General features: G+C 41.1%; 3 protein-coding genes across 3 annotated transcripts in view; 2 read left to right on the top strand and 1 right to left on the bottom strand.

Annotated features, from left to right (window-relative positions):
• Positions 1-10,443, top strand: part of cap2 (cyclase associated actin cytoskeleton regulatory protein 2) — a 20,770-nt gene extending 10,327 nt beyond the window's left edge. The window contains exons 5-13 of the mRNA XM_071901541.2: positions 927-1,070; positions 2,165-2,250; positions 2,786-2,891; positions 6,065-6,257; positions 6,839-7,017; positions 7,730-7,853; positions 7,960-8,042; positions 8,759-8,902; positions 9,077-10,443. Of these exons, the coding sequence (XP_071757642.2) occupies positions 927-1,070; positions 2,165-2,250; positions 2,786-2,891; positions 6,065-6,257; positions 6,839-7,017; positions 7,730-7,853; positions 7,960-8,042; positions 8,759-8,902; positions 9,077-9,160 (1,143 nt within the window). The 3' untranslated portion in view covers positions 9,161-10,443. The remainder of the gene's footprint in view (positions 1-926; positions 1,071-2,164; positions 2,251-2,785; positions 2,892-6,064; positions 6,258-6,838; positions 7,018-7,729; positions 7,854-7,959; positions 8,043-8,758; positions 8,903-9,076) is intronic.
• A 53-nt stretch (positions 10,444-10,496) lies between these two features.
• aunip (aurora kinase A and ninein interacting protein) lies at positions 10,497-13,420 on the bottom strand. Its single transcript, XM_078290543.1, has 4 exons — positions 13,392-13,420; positions 12,710-12,832; positions 12,367-12,523; positions 10,497-12,180 (listed from the first exon to the last, which is right to left on the bottom strand). The coding sequence occupies exons 2-4, from the start codon at positions 12,800-12,802 to the stop codon at positions 11,009-11,011; spliced, it is 1,422 nt and encodes a 473-aa protein (XP_078146669.1). The 5' UTR covers positions 12,803-12,832; positions 13,392-13,420; the 3' UTR covers positions 10,497-11,008.
• Positions 13,421-13,703: 283 nt separating this feature from the next.
• vps28 (VPS28 subunit of ESCRT-I) lies at positions 13,704-19,316 on the top strand. The gene is made up of 10 exons (XM_071901538.2): positions 13,704-13,735; positions 14,800-14,867; positions 14,975-15,003; positions 15,507-15,544; positions 15,644-15,733; positions 15,851-15,956; positions 16,358-16,459; positions 16,900-16,953; positions 17,065-17,156; positions 18,042-19,316. The coding sequence occupies exons 2-10, from the start codon at positions 14,828-14,830 to the stop codon at positions 18,160-18,162; spliced, it is 672 nt and encodes a 223-aa protein (XP_071757639.1). The 5' UTR covers positions 13,704-13,735; positions 14,800-14,827; the 3' UTR covers positions 18,163-19,316.
• Positions 19,317-19,548: the final 232 nt, after the last annotated feature.

Below are 19,548 nucleotides of genomic sequence, written 5' to 3'. Positions count from 1 at the left end.
GTACATCAGGAATGTGTCACTCTCGCACAAACAGATATTATCACCGCAACTATAATAGTTTATCTTAATGCTTATAATCAAATTAGCTACTTCAGGAGCAGAGCATTTTTTTTCGCAGTGTATTCTTCGAATCTATCTGAACAAAGAAACAAATGATTCGTTCTAGCTCATCAAGTCCAGTCATAATTTCATGGCTGTTTCACATAGCAACCAGTTAGCTGCAGATCAAAATAAGAAAGCTGTAGTAGGCAATTTACCAAGGAAACATTGTGTTCCTGTGTATATGCGTGTGTGTGTGTGTGTGTGTGTGTGAGAGAGAGAGTATGCGCGTGTGTGATAAGTAAACTGTAAACACTGGAGGAGCGGTATGCCTTACAAGGCCAGAGGGATCTCCCAATGAACCGAGGAATGTTTGTAGGAAAGGAGCGGAGGAGAGGGGAGGGAGGGAGGGAGGGAGGGAGCTGGGAATGGAAGACCAGCCATAGCTGAGATCTGGAAGTTCCAATGGAAAAAGGCTCCATGCAGCTAATAAAATTAGTTACTGTCCTGTAGCCTAGTTTAGGAATTGCCGGCTGGCAGCGAGGGCGGGCTGGCTGCGGTTGGACAGGGGGAAACGGCACTCAAAAGTATCTGAAGTGCTTAGGATTCTTGAGAGGATTCTGCATGTGAAAGTTGTGGCAGTATTTTGAGAAAGCGATGCCTAGGAATGTGTCCAGCATGGTTTCCTAGCTGTCAAGGCTTTTTGGTATTTGCTTTAAATGCAATACAATGTTTTACTCGTACACTCCACTCTGCTAACCCTCTTTCTCCCCACCTGTCTCCCCATCTCCCTCCCCTCTCTTACCTGTCTTGTCTCCTCTGTCGTCTCCACCCTCCATCCTCCCTCCCCTCCTTCCCTCATTCTCTCCATCCTCCCCCCCCCCCAGATGGAGCTGGCCGACCTGCTGAAGCCGATGTCCGATCACATCCAGGAGATCCAGAACTTCAGAGAACGAAACCGCGGCAGCAGCCTCTTCAACCACCTGTCCGCCGTCAGCGAGAGCATCCCCGCTCTGGGCTGGGTGGCTGTGGTGAGGAGCAACACACACACACACACACACACACACACATACAGGATCACACACGCAAGGAGACATGTATGAGCATGTAGGAACACAAGAAAGCATACATACACATATACAGTATATAGATGGTTACATGCACACATGCAGAGACACACACTCATGCACTCAAGGTTACTATAATAAACTAAAAGGCTAAAACAGCCGTGGCAAAAAAATCAAATGCAAATCAAGTTTCCTTAAATTAAAATAAAGATGTGAATGAAAAAAAACTGAAATCATCATCTCAAACTGAAATAATCATCTTGCTAATTAACTGAAATAGCAAATATCAGCAGGAAGTCTTTTCAGTTCTTTTTTTTTTTTGTATTTCCAACCTGTAAGTGAAGAGAGAATCCTCTTGTAATGAATGCATATTATGTCCATCTAAAGTCATCCAGAGTGTACCGGCCCAACCACTCAAATACTAAATCTCAGACTGAATTTAAACAAAATAAAAACTGAAGCTAAACATTTCTGAAAAGTAAAAAACATACTAAAACCAGAAAACCGACTGTGACCATGAAGTAAAATTAAACAGAAATTCAAATCAAAATGAAATAAAACTAACAGGAAATGCAAAACTATGATAACCTTGCACACAAATAGACACACAAACTATAAATAACCTGATTTACCTCATTTCTTCTCCCTCTATCTCTCCTCCCTCCAGTCTGTTTTCCATCACTCCCAAAATCTCTTCTCCTAAATTTTGAGGGGAATATAATTTGGATTAAGATGAAAGCCCATCCACTTGACATCTTAAATAACAAGCCTGGAGCTGTGTCTGGTCTGTGTAAAACTCGGCTGTCAGTAGGGCAGTTTTTCCTGCAGGACTTATCAGTTAAACCTGTTGAAGTGAATAATGTCACTATGTGCTCTTTCTTCTCAAATTAAGGCAAATATACAGTTAGCCAGATCCTTTTCCAATGTTCTGTACAAGGAAGGTTTTACCTCACAGTGGTTCTGTCAAATAGCTGGTGAGATGAGTATTTTTTGATGAAATTTCGTCTCTCTCTCTCTCTCTCTCTCTCTCTCTCTCTCTCTCTCTTTCTCTGGGTCAGACTCAGAAGCCGGGTCCCTATGTGAAGGAGATGAATGATGCCGCCACCTTCTACACCAACAGAGTGCTGAAGGACTACAAGGAAACGTAAATGTCTAATAAGGTTTAACATGGCTGGGCACCTTACAATGAACAGTATGAACAGTTAAAAGGCCACTGAAGGATGATATTGAGACAACACAATCATTGTGATACTAAGATTTTGTATCGTTAAAAATGCTCTTTTGATTTTACTCTGGGAATTAGGAAAACGTAAGGACATTCAGTCAAAAGGTTTAAGGAACAAGTTTTCTTTTGTTAACCTGTAAAATGCTTCAAAGGGTGGTAGTATTTAATTTAAGTGGCACAATACACAATATATTGTGACAGAAAGTCATTCACATGCATTGACAATTTGATTTTGAGCACTATCCTAACAACTTACGTCCATTTCAAACACTTGTCTCTCTCTTTGTTTACTTTGTTCATGCTCACCTGCTCCAATCCATCCTCCCCCCCTTCGCTCCTTCCCTCCCTCCTTCCTACCTCATTGACTCCCTCTTCTCCTCCCTCCCTCCCTCTAACCATCATTCCCTCCTCTCTCCCTCTGCCCTTCCTCCTCCCTCCCTCCTCTTCCTCCCAGCGACAGACGCCATGTGGAGTGGGTGCGCTCCTACCTGTCAATCTGGACCGAGCTGCAGTCCTTCATCAAACAGCACCACACCACTGGACTGGTCTGGAGTAAGACTGTGAGTACAGCAGCGTACTGAGACACACACACACACACACACACACACACACACACACACATATGGTATATACACACATACAGTCCCACACTCAGATGTAGGTATGTACATGCATGTATGTACCTTACGCAGATGCACACTCACTTCATACATAATTAAATACTTTAATATGCAATTAGTATGTGATATGAGTGGGTATTATACACTCACAGAAGTGTAGGCTGATAGGCAAACACACATACATCATATCATGCAACAATATAAGAAAAAGGACGTTAATGTCATTGTAGAGTCAAGAACGTTTCCCCTCCAGAAAGCATTCAGTGACAACATAAACTTTCCTCAGCCTCTCTTCTTCTCTAAAAGCTCACAATGCATTTGTCTGAAAACAAGAAATCGTATATATCATATATAATCACCTCTATAACTTACATGTAACATAACTTTTCTTCTCTCTGCTGTGTTTTCATTTCATTTCCGTTCGCAAGCCTCGATATTTTTATATCGGGACTCAAATTAACTCCTACTTTGCGCACACTTCCATTTTTAGTTATGGAGCAGCTGGTTACATAAACTGGGCCAGAAAGTCTGAATGAATGAATGAACGGCTCCCCAGTGACTGCCTGCTCCCTGCGGTTATCCATTGAGCAACATGGAGCTCACAAAACCTCTATCACTCCTACACACACTTCTGTTTATGGATGTCTGCTCAGGGACTTTCAACTGCTCGACACTCTCACTCAAGTCTCAGAGATTAGGACGGGTCAAAACCAGATCCTTTCCCCTTGTTAGCCAGAAGGGATTTTTTTAAGCCTTTGTCTATCCAGGGAAGGTTGAGTGAGCACTCTCTGCATGTTGGCGATGCCCTGCCTCTCACTCACATTAAGCGGCCAGGTGCAGCCCAAGACTGTTGGCCACTGAGCCGCTCCATCGCAGCAGTGGAGTCTAATCTAAAGTGTGTGTGTTTTTTCATCTCTTGATCTTTTTCCTTCTCAACTGGAAAGGAAATCAAGTTTGAAAGTAAGGAAGCGTTTTACAGCTAGAACATGGAAGTTACAAAGAAACCGCATTTTGAGAGCATTTTTCTTCCTTAATGTGATGTATGTCCTGTTGAAACAGGATATTGGGTCGGGACATAACATTCAAAAGTGAGAGATCATTCAAAAGTGTAAACCAATGGGATATCAGTTAGTGAGAGAAACACAGTTTAATTTGATGAGAGGGGTGGGATTGTTCAAAAATCTGTCATGGTTTTATTGGTTTTCCAGGAAGTAAAAGTAATGAGATTTTGATATAAAAATACAAAAAAATAACATTTTATTTGGCATGAACTGTCAAATAAAACCTAAAAAAGGCATTTCAGGGTGACTTTTAACGTCAAATGATTAGATTGAAGTGAGGCCAACATTCAACAACTGTGTGTGGGTGTGTGTGTGTGCGCGGGATCTTCTCTATATGCTAGTGTGTGTGGAGAAACTTGAGAGCCTGCAGGAGCTGTGTGTGTCAGCTGTTGCCCCTGCTGTCAGACGACAGAGCTGAAGTGTGTGTGAGGGCTGCAGTGTGTGTAGTGGGACTGGAGTGTGTGGCACTAACAGGTGGTCCTCAGGGTGGACTTGAATGGAGGTTTTCTTCACAGAGGAACCCCAACAAAGGGCCTGTGTACACACACACACCCTGTAACGGTAACTTAAACTACAGGGCTTGTCCCCCTTTAACTAAGCCGTCAGCTGCTGTTCAGAGAAGGGTTTAGTGACACACTTACTCACACATGCACAGTCTGACATATGGATGTGGCTTTACACACACACACACACATGTACACTGCCACTCATATTAGCTCATATATTTCAGGCTCAGTGCAAAAGGCTCTTGAAATTTGATAAAATGTCAGTGAAATTAAAAATGAGGGGGCAATTGCCTCCCGTAATCAGGAGGACCCTTTTTGCATTTCACCATGTTCACATTTTTTTGCATTGAGTTGTGAAATATTCACGTGTGAATGCAGCAACTGTCCTCTGTGGGCCACCGTAGGCGATTTGTGGGAGCCTATGACCAGGGGAGTTGTGTGTTCTGGGTGAGAATTGGCTTTTGATCAGAAAACAATCGAACAGCCTGAAGCAGTAGAAAATTAAGATTTAAAATTAAACAAATATTAGCAGTACAAATTGTTTTTCTGCCAATATGTAATGCAAATGTATTGTTTCAATAAAATTGCCCCCCAAAAAAGACCAAAGTGCAACTAAAAATCAAATCAAGGGGCAAAAAATACCCTCAGAAAAAAACGTTCATTTCCTAACTCCGCCTCACACAAACATGTTTAAAACACAGGCAGCCATGAACACAAAGAAGCAGTCAGATATTTTTACAACCACACACACACACACACACACACACACACACTTCAGCTTCTCCATCAGTTCTAATCCAGTGGTATGTGCTGAGCTGTTTAGTGTAACAGGCCAGTGTTGTTCAGCGACGATATGTACGACACATGTGCCTCGGGTCAAAGGTCAAGTAGTCTCAGCTGTACTCTAAAGCACGTAATGTGACAGTTCAACCTTCTGAACCTCTGTGATATAGGTGTGTGTGTGTGTGTGTGTCTGATTGTCTCTGGCAGCTGTGTTAGCAGTTGCAGCGTCTTCAGACAGCGAGTGTGTGGGAGTGTGTGTCTGCTTCTCCTCACTGCAGTTGTTGATCGGTGGCTGCGCAGTTTTACTGTACACAGCTCGTAAGTTAAACCGAAGCTTTTATCCATTCTAGACACTCTGGTGTGAATCGGAGAGGACTGCAGTAGTAAAAGGAAAGCTCTTAAACATTTTCTGCTGATAAGAGGATCATTGACACCCTGCCATCAAGTATTTTTTTTTTAATTTTTAGCCCTAACAAGTGTTTTTGCACTTATCCACATGTATTCAGACCATAGGTTCAAAATGAGACACTTCATTATCCATAGCATCTCATGTAGAGTTTACCATGGTGAAAAGACGCCACCTCAGAACAAAGCTTTCAGATATTTGCTGTCTAATACTCCCCCTGCTGGAGAGGTTTGGTACTATACTGGTTTTGGTACATTTGACTTTAGGTAAACCATCTCCTTTCCCTCTACTGCACAAAAAGAGCAGGCCCTCCTCATCTTCTTTCATCTTCAAACAACTCTCTCTCTCATCCCCCAGGGCCCCATTGCTCCTCCGTCTCTCTTTGACTCTGTCCCAACTGCCCCCAGTGCTCCCCCCCCACCTCCCCCTCCTCCCCCCGGCCCCCCTCCGGTCTTCTCAGACGATGACTCCCTTCCTCAGGCGGACAGCACGGCGGCCCAGCACTCGGCCCTCTTCGCCCAGCTCAACCAGGGCATGGACATCACTAAAGGTGGCCGACAGTAAAGTCCGACAGCCTCATGAAACATCAGCAGTCCATGAATACCATGACAAGAGAGTAGAGTGCACAGCTTTTTCCTGTTTTAACAGTAAACCCACGGTTATATAAACATGTTCAATCTTCATGTTATGAATATGTAGATGTACAAATGTTGAGCTGGATGTGGGGGACATTTCATTTCATTTTCAATTCAAAAGAGAGCCTGGAAGATCAAGGTGACTTGCAACAATAGCCCAAGTGATGTAAACTAACTAAAATAGAATGATCCAATACACACATTTACAATTACTATTGGCAACAGCAAATACCTTATTGGACTGATCACTTCCAAGATAGGTTGCATGAAGGAAATCAGTATTATGTAATGTATTGTCTAAGAATTGTATTGTCTAAAATACATTGACAGTAGGTCAAGATATAAATTTACCATTGCTATGCTTTAATTGAAACATAGATTTGACTACAAGAATGTGTTTACAAGAAATATAATGACAGGTATATCTGGCACACACATACCAGGCACACAATGAAAGGTATAAATGCATGTGCATGATATTTTTTGTCATCTATAGGCCTGAAGCATGTATCGGATGACAAGAAGACCCATAAGAACCCCACCCTGCGCTCCGGGGGGGGCGCTGCTCAATCGTCACCGGCCAAGAGCAGGACCCCCGGGGCCGGGGGCCCAGCCAGAGCTGCACCCCAGAAGAAACCCCCTCTGCTGGAGCTGGAGGGCAAGAAGTGGAGGGTGGTACGTTGACTGTTTACATCCACTTTGGAGGATTAGAAGGCAAGAAAGGAAAGAAAGACTCAGTTTACATGTGGTGGTTAAGTAAAGATGAATAATTAGAGATTAGAGGATTCTAGATTAGATTTCACACAGATGAGTCTAAGATAATCGAAGGACTGACAGATGCTTTTTGTAAACCTTGTCCTTTTTAACTTTTATGTCATTGTATTGCACACTTGCAGACTTGCAGACTTGACTCATGCCATTCTTGTGAACAATAACTCAAGAAGAAATACATGATAGAAAGTTCATACTCACGCCACAGGTTCCCCCTATAGAGGAGATGATCTGATTAGATTTTGGAGCACCTTGCTGCATAAATTTGCATATTAATAAGGAAAAACATTTAAGTTCATATCAAACCACCCATGTATTACGTGCTGACATAGAAATATTTGCTAATTAGTGCATTATTAATTAATAATGCTTAATGCTTAATAAAAGAACTGGTTGTGCTTAATATATCATGGTGATTATGGGAACACTAGGCAGCTCATGCTATTTTTCAGCCCTGCTTCCTGTTCGTACAGTTACACACATTCATACTTAGAGCAATCCTTCACCTCAGCTAATTGAAATTTTAACCCACTGAGGTCAGCCAATCAGAGGTGACGTCTCTCCCATGTCAGAGGTCATTGACTGAACCTATTCTCTTATTGGCTGCATGGTGCAGGAGAACTTTGAGCAGAAACATGACCTGGTGATTGATGAGACCGAGCTGAAACAAGTGGTCTACATCTACGGCTGTAACACCTCCACTGTGCAGGTCAAGGGCAAAATCAACTCCATCATCATAGGTGAGTTACCTGCAAACAGATGAAGTTGGTGAGGAGGTGAAAGTATTGTCTTTAAGATGAAATGTATAATTTCTTCTTTCAACATGTATATATTCACTGTCCCCAGACAACTGTAAGAAGCTGGGTCTGGTGTTTGAGAATGTGGTTGGTATTGTGGAGATCATCAACTCTAAGGCCATCCAGTTACAGGTGAGCAAAATATCTACAAGAAGGTAACGTAATGTCTTCAAAAGGTACACGCAGTTTCTTATGTAATGTCAGTTATGTACATTTTATATCGGGGATAGAACTTAAGGGTTTGGGGCACTAGGCTGACAAGGCTCCAGGGCCTCTGCTTTAATCTGCTTTAACTCACATTCAATTTGTCACTAGTAAGTTCAGACTTGTTTGATCTAAAACATACAAGCCAAGGGCCATCAGTGAGTAAGATTTACATCCCTGCCCAAACGCTCCCACCTTTGCTTACTAGCCCTGCATGAAGCAATGCCGTCAGTGCCAAGAAAGGAAGAAAGAAAACCAAGAAAACTAACAACAGAAATCTCTTGAAGAAACATTTCACATCCTCTCTCCCCTACTTGCACTGAAAATGTTCCTATCTTGCTAGAAAAAAAGTCTACCCTTTCTCCCTGGCTCTCATCACTTAGCCAGCACCTCTCTGTCATACAGGATCATTCTAGGGTCACAGGGTTACATCTATTATCAAGGTGCTATGGCTCTAACCCTTGCACAATCTAGGAATCTAAGTTTATTTTACTGTTACATCAACAATACGTTACTTTGGATGCCAGTGTCAGCTAAATGCTTAAAACGTAAATGTATTGTAAATATACGTCTTGAGCTTGGAATGGATTCTCCTTTAGCCGACTGCCAGATGCCAAAAATGACAGGTTGTTTTCTTTCTACAGGCGTTGGGTAAGGTGCCCACCATTTCCATCAACAAGACAGAGGGCTGCCAGGTCTACCTGAGTAAGGACTCTCTCAGCTGTGACATTGTCAGTGCCAAGAGCTCCGAGATGAACATCATGGTACCTGAAGGAGATGACGACTATGTGAGTGTCTGAGATACTGAAATGTGAGCTAGAAAGAGAGAGTTTAGTCTATCTGCTTGTGTCTGAATGTGTGTATAAGCATACTGGTGTGTGTTAGGTTTGTTGAATTTTCCACATACTGTATGTAGTTGTTTTGCAGCTAAGCATCATACTGCATATCTTGTTGTTCTACAGAGGGAGTTTCCAGTCCCAGAGCAGTTCAAGACTCTTTGGGATGGCTCCAAACTGGTGACAGAGCCCACAGAGATGGCTGGCTGATTGCTGCTTTGTTATCACCACCATCATCATTTTCATCATCATCATCGTCATTGTGGTCTTCAGTTCAGACAAATATCTCGCTGCACCTCTGCTCTCATTGTATTTCAAAGATATAAAAGGGATCTTATAGACAGGCACAGAAACATAACTATTGGTGAGTTTATTGTAGGCGTATTTGTAGCTTCATGAGATGTTTCTCTAGCACTTTGAAACTGTTGATTGTAATGAACCTGTCAGTAATTGTCTGGAGCTGCTTTTCCCTACCTACACAGCACAGCAACGCTGCTTCAAAGGTACTATAAAGACAAATCATGCAATATGAAGGTGCATTCATTGGGAATAAAAGGGATATCGTGGGTGTGGAAAACGAGCACCTCAAACAACACATACTTATTATAGTTTGTCTTACATTTCTGTGCCATAGCAATAAAGGCATTTATGTAAGAATGTATAACTATTGTTACATAATCAACAATCTGGTGAGGTCTTATCTTTATCTTCAAATATTTTCTCTGAATGTTACTAGATCACCTGAATGGGACTTGTATTTTAATATGACTGTACTCTACCTTCAATGTCATGTTTCATTGTTGTTCCATTGTGTCAGTGTTAAAGCAAATTTTAGAGACAACTGCAGTTGCACATTACAGAACAGGCTAGAGATCATGTAACATGCACATAGAACATTTGGTGGCCAAGCACACAAGCCTTATTTTGAGTCATAAGTGCAGTAGCATTTAGTATTACAGTAAATATATGAGTTTTTTTCTATCTAACTGTATCTTAGTTACTTTATCCATGTGTATAGTGCATGGTAGTCATGTAGCACTGTTTCACTGAGTGGAGTTTATGCAACATTGTTTTTCTACTATATATTGCATTAACAGCAGACAAGATGTTACTGTGTTGCTAGTGCATAATATGTATGATGGATCAGCAACAAGAAGGTAGGTTGTGCTGCAGGAGATGTTAAATGAACCAATCAGAGTAATAAACGAAATACTTGGCTCTCAAAAGATAATTAGAAATCAAGTTACAAGCACTGTTTGTATGCCTTAAAATGCTGAAATGCAAATTGACGTTAAGGGGAACTTAGGTCCACATCCTATTGTCTTTATCCCTGTGTACATCACTATATTTTATATTAAGACGTAGCGCTTCAGGGCACCAGCATCGGGGGAAGATAGTGTACACCACTAGTGCTTTTCACAACATTTAATTCACACGAAAAGAGTAAGATGTAATTGTGTATCATTTTTCAAATAAAATCAAAACCTCCAGTACTTGTTTGTTGCCACAGCGTGTTATTACACACAAGACAGTTGCACCCCGAGGGCCTTTTCAGTGCCATAGTGATTAACGAGAAGAAACGATACATCACAAAAACAGGCTCCAACTTGGAACGACAGAGAGAAAGAATAAAACCCCCGGGAAGCTTGGGGACAAAATAAAGGCACAAAAATTAAAGAAAGATAAGAGATTAATTATAGACAAGAGCACCAATGTTTTCAGTGTAAAAGTAGCAAAACCTGTTCAGTCTTTCAGTCAGGTTGACATTGTTCTATGATTAGTGTATTCAGAAACAATTTAAAATTTCTGTTAAATTTCAGTTAAGAACTGATTTCAAGCATTGACAAAGTGGAAGAGGAAAGATTACGTAATATGCCAAAAAAAAAAAAAAAAGAGGACGACTTATTTACAATAGTAGACATTGATACATCTCACAGACAACTTCCAAAACAACACAAATCCTGAACTAAAATACACTGTTGCTGGTAACTCTCCACATAAGACTCCCAGGTTGTTCAGTGCATTTTAGAAAAAAAGAGAAGTCCTCTCTATGTCCTCTCAGTGTTTGATCACCATATTTCCCTGAGAGTCTTGGGTAAAGAGCATCTCCTCTTCCTCATCCTCCACCAAGGATTTGTAAGCACTAGTTCTCTTCACCACCCCCATGCTTAAGTTAGTGTGATCTTTAAGTGGACTCCTGGCTTGCAGGCCGCGGTGTGCGATCACCCTGAAGCCTTCAGAGTCCTGGGTGAACAATATGGCCAGACTGTCCTCCTCAACCTCCCTGCAGGGTTGTTGTGGCTTACGCTTCTTTAGAGGAGAGATATTCGGTTTTGTCCACTTGTGCTGTGAATCGAGGATCTCTTCCTCAGCCTTTTTCCACAGCTGCTTTGGAATATGTTTTTGAGACGATGCAATTTTTGGTTCCGTCCATTTACGATTTGAAAGCGGTCCGAGAGGAGAGAGAGATGAACGCTTGTTTGGGGATTTGGAAGATGATGACCCACCGTTTTCTTTCTCGTCGTCCATCTGAGATGAATGAAGGTGTTTAAAGGATTTCTGAGTGGAGGTTCTCCCTTCCACACCCATCCAGAGCGCAAAGCCCTCCTCACTTTGCAGACTTTCAAGGAAAGCTGGCCCAGAGTCACTGACCATCTTCGCTGTGGGGTGTTTCTGATTAGTCAGATAAAATTCACTCTCAGAATCGTGGGTGATGCGGTCATATCGTTTCATCTCACTAGGGTCATTTAACTCTTGACTGTATGGAGGGCTGCTACAGGCAATCGATGGCTCCTGACTGCACTCTCGTCCAAGACAGTGAGTCTCAGCTGCTAGTGAGGAGGTCTCAGTGAGCCTCCTCTTTCTCTCTGGCAGACTCATCTCCTCCTCAGACTGCTCCTCTTCAGATTCATGGTCTGTGTTCAGCGTAGGTGTATGGCTTGCCTCATAGTGCTCCTGCCAGACCGGTACTTCACTCTCAGTCATATTTTCACTTTCCCACCCATGACCTGCACCCTCTCCTCCTAAATCAATATGAGCCGTCTTGACTTGGCGCTCCTCTGTGTTATACAACAAGTCAGACGCCTCAGGATCCATATCTCGTTTTCGTTTTGTCCCAGATACCACAGGTGTGGATGTGGTTGAGGCGCATGTGGTAGAGGTAGATGATGAAGAGGAGGAGTCTACTGGATCTGTGTTTGGTTCTTCAGATATAGATATCTTGTTGAGAACTGTTTGTGGGAGGAATAGGAAAATACATTTACCCAAAGAGAAAGAGACTGTGGGCATTTTATACATTCAAGCAAGTTAACAGTTCACTGCAACTTTGACATCTTATGACTGATTTTGTTAAAGACAATAATAATCCAAAGAACATGCTTCTATGACTTGTTGGCTGCAGAGTTGGAGCTACTTACCTCTGCGTTGAGGTGCAAAGAAGGTGGATATGGAGCTCTGTTTGGTGTTTGGCATTTGAATTTTGGTCTGAGTGAAGTTCAGTGCCACAGCCAAACTGTATCCTCCACGTTCAGCCAAGGGGTTCAGTAGTTTAGAAATGGGACGGGTGAGTCGTTTCTGGAACATAACATGCGCAGAGTTCATCAACTGAGAAAATACAAGCCTATTGTGACACAAAACTGTAATTACAGCGTAAGGGGTTACTGATAAATTGAAGGAGCTCGCTAATAGTAATATAAGTGCTAGTGTATTCCAAAAAGCCACTGTGAGTCAGAAGTACTTCAAAGCTATTTCCATAATTACCTGTTTGGCTTTTCCTTTCAGTTGCACAGTGTCCAACCAAACACCACACTCCTCCTGAGCAGAGGCCTGTGATGCTGGTTTGGAGGTCTTCATGGTGGAGACTGGAGAGAAGAACTGGAAGACCTTAGATGAAAAAAAAACCTTGTTGTGAAGAGGGGGGGAGGGATGTGACAAATTACACTGTTGTTGAAAATAACGGGATTTACCAGAAGTAATATTCCATTAAAATTACAATTGTATCAAAGTCCTGTCATGCTTTAAAAATAAAGCACTGCTACTGTTTCAATGCACATTGCAAAAAATAAAGAGGGGCAATGGGTAGCAAGTGCCGTGCAAGAAACACTGCTAAATGTAATGTACTGTACTCGTTCAATTGAGTTCCTTGCGCTAAAATAAGTTATGTTAGTTGCATTGCCCTGGCTGCCTCCGTGACCGTATATTGTTTTTCATTTACTGTTTGGCGCACATTGGCAATTGCACAACATGCAAGCTTTGGTTATCCGTTAGCTAACGTTAGCTAGCTAGTTATTTTGTCATTAATAAAAGCTTGTTTGGTTGTGCCATTAAACAATGATTAATGTCGTATGTAAGCTGACGGCATACGTTGCCACAAGAGATGTTTCCAGTGACAAGGGCATAGTTAATTGCAGCTTTTCTTTGACTTATCAATCTTTTATTTTACCTTTTTGTTCAGATATGTGTCTTCATCTGTTCGTTTGAGTCTGGCGCCTTGACATGGATTGCCCATGGGATTGCCAGATGACGTCTGACTGCACAAAGATGCAGAAGCAACAAAAAAGTGGTCAAACCTTACAAACGATTTTTACCACAAGCTGTCAGTCAAAATCTGAGGTGTGACTGAAATGGAAAAAGAAGCTGTGTGTATTTGATACGTTGGTAATCATCTTAAAATCGTACATTTATCTAAGTTTAAGTGTGGCGCGACGGACACCTAATATTTTGACGTCTGTGGGTCCTTGCATAAGGGTGTGTTTACATCGACGTCACTACAGTTTGCCGAAGGGGGTGAGTGAAATGTCTTAATTTCGTTGATTAAACATTGATATCGAAATAGCAGTAAATTGTCGTTAGTGTGTCGTACCAGTTATCACAGTAATGATCACACATACAGCGTTTATTGTTTATCAACAAGTATGTGTCCCAGTTATAAGTAACAAATCATAAAGGAAGTGCTAACAAGCTATCCTCGCTAGCTTCCTACAAGCTAGCTTGGTTAACAGCACAACAAGACGGTTAAGGCTCATGATCGGTTTCACCACTTAACGTCAATTATTCATCGTTATCAATCGTTTTTCATTGGAGTAGCCACGGTGTGAGTGTTTTTGCTTTAGCTACATTATACATAACACGACAATGAATATTGTTAGGCTTTTTAAATCCTCCTTGGGCTTTATGTATTGAGCTAGCTAGCGTGGCCAACCTATGTTGATCAATAGTAATCTGAACAGTGTCTTTATCATAGCGGACATCTACCGTACAACAGATTTCGTCATTCCCATAATGTTTATTAGTTAAATTATTATGAACATGAACAACTCTCTCCCACATCTGGAAACCAAATACTAATCTGTGATGTCAGTAAGAGGCAACATTTTGAGATGCTTCTTAATTTATTGAAAAATAACTGAAACTGACTGTGTGGACTCATAGAGGTTTTGACTCGTAACGTCCAAATGAGTTATATTAAGTTGTAGTGTTAACAGTAATGATCCAGAAAATGTACCCATTTCACTGTAAAATCCCCCGGGCACTGTTACTTTGTTCTCAAGTTGCTCTCCCCGTCGTTATTAAAGGAGCAGCTCCAGCATTTGACACACATTTGACATCAACAGGAGGGTCTTGTTTCATGCTTTGGGAGAAACTTGTTCACAAATCAAGACAGAACTGTCCAAGCTAATGAGAACAACATTTGAAATCTGTTGAATGGATTCCCTTTTAACAATTGTGATCAAAACTCACACCAAAACACCAAATGCTATTTTTCTGCAGAGTTTTGCTATTTTGCAATTCAGTTAGCTTTTCTGTAACATTACTATAGTTAAGCCTAACTTAACTCTTAACTTACTCAGATCAACTTCTGATACACCAGCTGCCACCATGTTCCATGGAATACCAGTTACAGGAGGGATAGGAGGAGGTAAGACACTTAAATAAATCTGACATCTGCAAGTTATCTAGTTATCTAACAGACTCTATACACAATCAATTCAATTTCACTCATTTCATATACTTTTTTTCCCACAGCCCCAGCCAATAAACCTGAGTTATATGAGGTAAATGTAACTTATTTTGTGTTTTAATTAGGGCTTGACAGACTGGATTTTTGAATCCATATTGAAACCTTTAGGAACCAAAATTATTAATGGATTACCAATGCACCTTTCTGCCCATCTAGACATTTTCTGATTGTTATGTCTTCAAATTGTTCACTGAATTTTAACCCTGAAAGAAAAAGATGTCCTGATATCATTCCATTTGAACAAGAAGTGCCTTTGTTTCATTACTTACCAGCATCAACATTGATACTCTTCTCTATGAATTTAATTCACTTAATAATTCACTTGCCTCAATTATATCTGTGGGTATAAGCAGATGCCAATATTGACCTAATCAAAAATGTTTGGCAAGTATCAGTCAATAATGTTGGTGTTTCAACTTGAATGTAAAATGTACATTTATCCATACCAGTGTATGCAGGGAAAGGATTTAATATTAGATATTCTACTTAAGTCAGTCTTAGCAAGCCTTTCATCACAAATTATGCCTCCCTTTTCAGGAAGTGAAGTTATACAAAAATGCAAGAGAACGAGAGAAGTAAGTGACATCACCAACAACCAGCCTAATATGAACATAATAGAACCCAAGGATTCGTAATGCAACTGTAACTCCTTATTGTTAACACTGTTTCTGAAGGTATGACAACATGGCAGAGTTGTTTGCTGTAGTCAAGACCCTTCAGGCCCTGGAGAAAGCCTACATCAAAGACTGTGTCACACCTAATGAGTGAGTTATACCTGAATTTGTATTTTGTATGTGAGAGACTGAGAGAAAGAAGTGTGTGGGGGTACATGTGTTTTTCTTTGCATGCCTCTGGTAATGTGTGCGACTTGTCTGTTTCAGGTACACTGCCTCCTGTTCCAGACTGTTGGTTCAGTATAAGGCTGCTTTCAAACAGGTCCAGGGCTCTGATGTGGGCTCCATCGATGACTTCTGCAGGAAGTACAGAGTGAGTTCCTGGTTTGGAGTGCAGATGATCTAATGAGCCATTTGACTTGATGTGGCCCAAATTGAGTTATGCACATATTCTTAATCTTGAATGTTACTTAATGTGTCTGTGGTGTTTCAGCCACATCCTCATAGAGGCTCGCTAATATAGCCTGAGAGGGTAAAAATAATAGCATAAGCTAGAACATTTTTAAAGTTAATGATGGTATCACTTGAATTTTCACTTACGCCTACTACCTTGTGCTTGTACAATGACTAAATAAACCTCTAAAGCTTATTAGCTGTGTTAATTGAACAGAACCATTTACCATAACATAACATAACATGGAGTAAATGTGAGGAAACACAAAGCTAACTCTATTACATTTGCACTAAGCTCACTCTTGTCATGTTGTCTCCTAGCTTGACTGCCCACTAGCCATGGAGAGGATTAAGGAGGATCGGCCAATCACCATCAAGGATGACAAGGGCAACCTGAACCGCTGCATTGCAGATATAGTTTCTGTACGTCCTCTCTCCCCACCATCATATTAAACACTCACTCTACTTAAGTCAATGCAAAGCGGGGTTTGTTTGGGCCGTGTGCCAGCATAGAAGTTGTTGCGGTCCTTTTTTGATGGAATGATTTAGTATGTCCTGTTCCAGCACTAAGTGGCCGAAGTGATTTCACTTAATTTGGCTCATCCTCTGCTCAGTCATAGAAAGCTTTGAGTCGCTACTAGATTGCCAACTGCATCCACTGCCAACTCTGACTCAAACAGAGCCAAGGCCTGCCATGTCGCAGTGTCGTTTAAAATGCTAGCTCCACCAGAAAGAAATATAATGGAACTGATATAATGGAAATCAAACTCTATTTCCAGTTGCTGACAGTGTAAGCAAGAAAATACTTTGAACGTGCTTATTGTCATGTGTCTCTCACTTACCATCTTCCCTCCAACCTTCAGCTCTTTATCACTGTGATGGACAAGCTGAGACTGGAGATCAGGGCCATGGATGAGGTAAATGGACGAGTATTAAATGTTTATGACAGTCAAGTGGCTAACTTGTCATACTGGTTGCTTAATTAACCTGCTTAACTTGGTACACGTTTTCATTTTTCTCTGGACCAGATCCAACCAGACCTGAGAGAGCTGATGGAGACCATGAACAGAATGAGCAACATGCCTCCAGACTCAGAGGCCAAGGACAAAGTCAGCCTCTGGTCAGTTGCACTAGGCCACCCAGTTTACAGTGTTTATATTGTCAAGCCTTATGTAAGCAGACAAGATGTTATTATGTATTTAATTTCTTGAGTCATAATAGCATGCACAACAACACTAGTACACTAATTATAGTGTTTGCTTATGAATCTAATTGCATTATAACAAGTATTAGTGTTTTCAAGGTGCTCAGGTGGGATGGGTGTGCATGAAGGGAGTGAGTGAAACTGCACTGACTTAAAAAACACCAAGGTGCTGTGGTAGCACAGTGTTTTTGTAACTGTGTGTTTTCTAAGAGAATCGCTGAACGGTGACTTTGCCACTACAGTTAGAAAATCATCAAGCTACTTCCTGGTCTGTGAATGTGCAGCACACCAACCTCCAGTTAGCTGATGCTTGCTTGACCCCTACTGTACTACCTGGTGTATGAGCACAAATTGTATTTCCCTTATGCTGGGTTCTTGGGGTTCTGCACTACCTAAACAGTGCATACCGTAATTCCCCTAAGCAGTGCGCATAAGCAGTTCCAAACACACAAACTAACACACAGATGTCGGCTCTTACAGAGGTGCTCCTCCCAAGCACCTAATAACTTCGCTTTGAATTAAAAGAACAATGTAGATCCAAGTATAGAACTCCTTCAGCTCTAGACAACGACAACAAAGCAGTCAGATTTCCAACAATGTAAAGGTTGGTGACCAGCACTGGACCAGAACTTTTCTGAGGGTTAGGATTAGGCTACTGATCCTGCACAACACTGGTCCTACACTAGTCTGTCAAAAGTCTTCTTGTTCAAATCGTGACTTGGCTCCATGATTCTTAACCATGTGGATGTAGACAGTGAGTTTTGCTGTAATTCTCAGTTTTCCCTTCATCGTTTCCCCCAGGTTGACCACCCTCAGCGGCATGTCTGCCTCAGACGAGCTGGATGATTCTCAGGTGCGCCAGATGCTGTTTGACCTCGAGTCGGCCTACAATGCCTTCAACCGCTTCCTCCACTCCTCCTAAACCATCCCTCCACCGTACACCCATCTATCTGGACTTCTGACTCTAATACCTGTTTCAAAAAAAAAAAAAATGAAACGCTCTACTTTTTTCCTCGGGATGTGGTAGGGAGTGTATCTTTATCTGGACAGGTATTCTAATTCATATCCCCCCAGTCCCTTCTTTCCTCTGTCTGCATTAGATTGATGTCTTGTACCATTCAAACTGTACAGTCTTTAATCCACTGTTTCTGGCACATCATTGTCCACTCCGGAGCAGCTGTCCATGCTGCCTGCAGCCTTGCCCAGTGGGCTCCTCCTGTGCTGTGAGATGCTCCACTGGCCTCCTCTTGTACCCAAACCTGAGTGATAAAACCTTTTCCATCGTCTGTCCACCCCGCCCTTGAGAAAAAAACGTTTACTTCTGACTTTGTAATATCAAAAAGGGTCTAATTTTATACATTAGTGTCACAGAACAACAACAAAAAAAACATGACAAAATGATATTGGACAAAGTCTGCACAAGATGAAAGGTTGCGTCAGCCAAAGCCTTTATATTATTAGAAAGACATATATAGTTTTTTTTTTCTAAACGTGCCCACTACCTGATGGGGCTCAGAAATCATAAAAATATTTGGGGTCAAATTTACATTTTTGGTTTTTGGCTGTGTAATCATTTCTTTTCTATCACACCAGATTTGTTTTCACTGTAGTATACTTATATTACTGTTTGTCAGTAGAGTAAAGGAAGCTGACAAAGGCTGAATCTACAATGTCTGTCAGTTAATGAATATTAATAATAATATGCAGCTGGATTTTAAGATCGTTTGATTGCTCTTCAAATGAATCAGTATATTGGAAAATGTGGTGGAAAGAATGGTTTATGTTTATTATTTGTTTTTCTCTTTTTATTTGTGTACATTTTCTCTCATTAACACAGTTTTCAGTTAACATGCATAATTCAGATTTTCTGTAGAAGTGAGGGTTTGGCCACATTAAGTGGCAAAAGCGAGGTGGACACACCCCCTCCTGATTTTGCTTACTAAATATGTTTCAACCCTCAACAACAATTAGGGAGAACATATTTATTAAGATTTATCATTGTAAATAATAGTTTTGAATTTTAAATAAAAGCATGTAACACCTTTTTAGAAATAAAGTTGAAAAATCTACCTCCAACTTCTTGTATAGTGTGTTAATAAGCTGGAATTTGTCCATGTGATTTATTTGTACTTGTATATCTATATACTGCACAAATTTAACATTTCTTTTCTCCCAAGTGTTGAAAATATGGCAGCAGTTATTGTTCTGTCATTTTTACTATTCTCATTTCTACTGGGTGGTTTTCTATTGCCTAGTTTGTATTCTATGCTGTGCTTATATTATAGCTTTCTTTTTCCCTGCTGAATCC

The sequence above is a fragment of the Centroberyx gerrardi genome, chromosome 19 (assembly GCF_048128805.1).
Source record: "Centroberyx gerrardi isolate f3 chromosome 19, fCenGer3.hap1.cur.20231027, whole genome shotgun sequence".
Classification (NCBI taxonomy): domain Eukaryota; kingdom Metazoa; phylum Chordata; class Actinopteri; order Beryciformes; family Berycidae; genus Centroberyx; species Centroberyx gerrardi.
The sequence above is the reverse complement of the archived record's forward strand: the minus strand, read 5'-3'. Positions and strand labels throughout refer to the sequence as shown.

Bases quoted from the DNA above. Each gene is read 5' to 3' on its own strand.
- aunip (XM_078290543.1), bottom strand. From the start codon at position 12,802: ATGAAGACCTCCAAACCAGCATCACAGGCCTCTGCTCAGGAGGAGTGT. The intron at 12,524-12,709 runs GTAATTATGGAA...GTTATGTTCCAG, and splicing joins TGAAAGGAAAAGCCAAACAG to AAACGACTCACCCGTCCCAT. The intron at 12,181-12,366 runs GTAAGTAGCTCC...TCCCACAAACAG, and splicing joins CTTTGCACCTCAACGCAGAG to TTCTCAACAAGATATCTATA.
- vps28 (XM_071901538.2), top strand. From the start codon at position 14,828: ATGTTCCATGGAATACCAGTTACAGGAGGGATAGGAGGAG. The intron at 16,460-16,899 runs GTACGTCCTCTC...TCCAACCTTCAG, and splicing joins GCATTGCAGATATAGTTTCT to CTCTTTATCACTGTGATGGA. The intron at 16,954-17,064 runs GTAAATGGACGA...TCTCTGGACCAG, and splicing joins AGATCAGGGCCATGGATGAG to ATCCAACCAGACCTGAGAGA.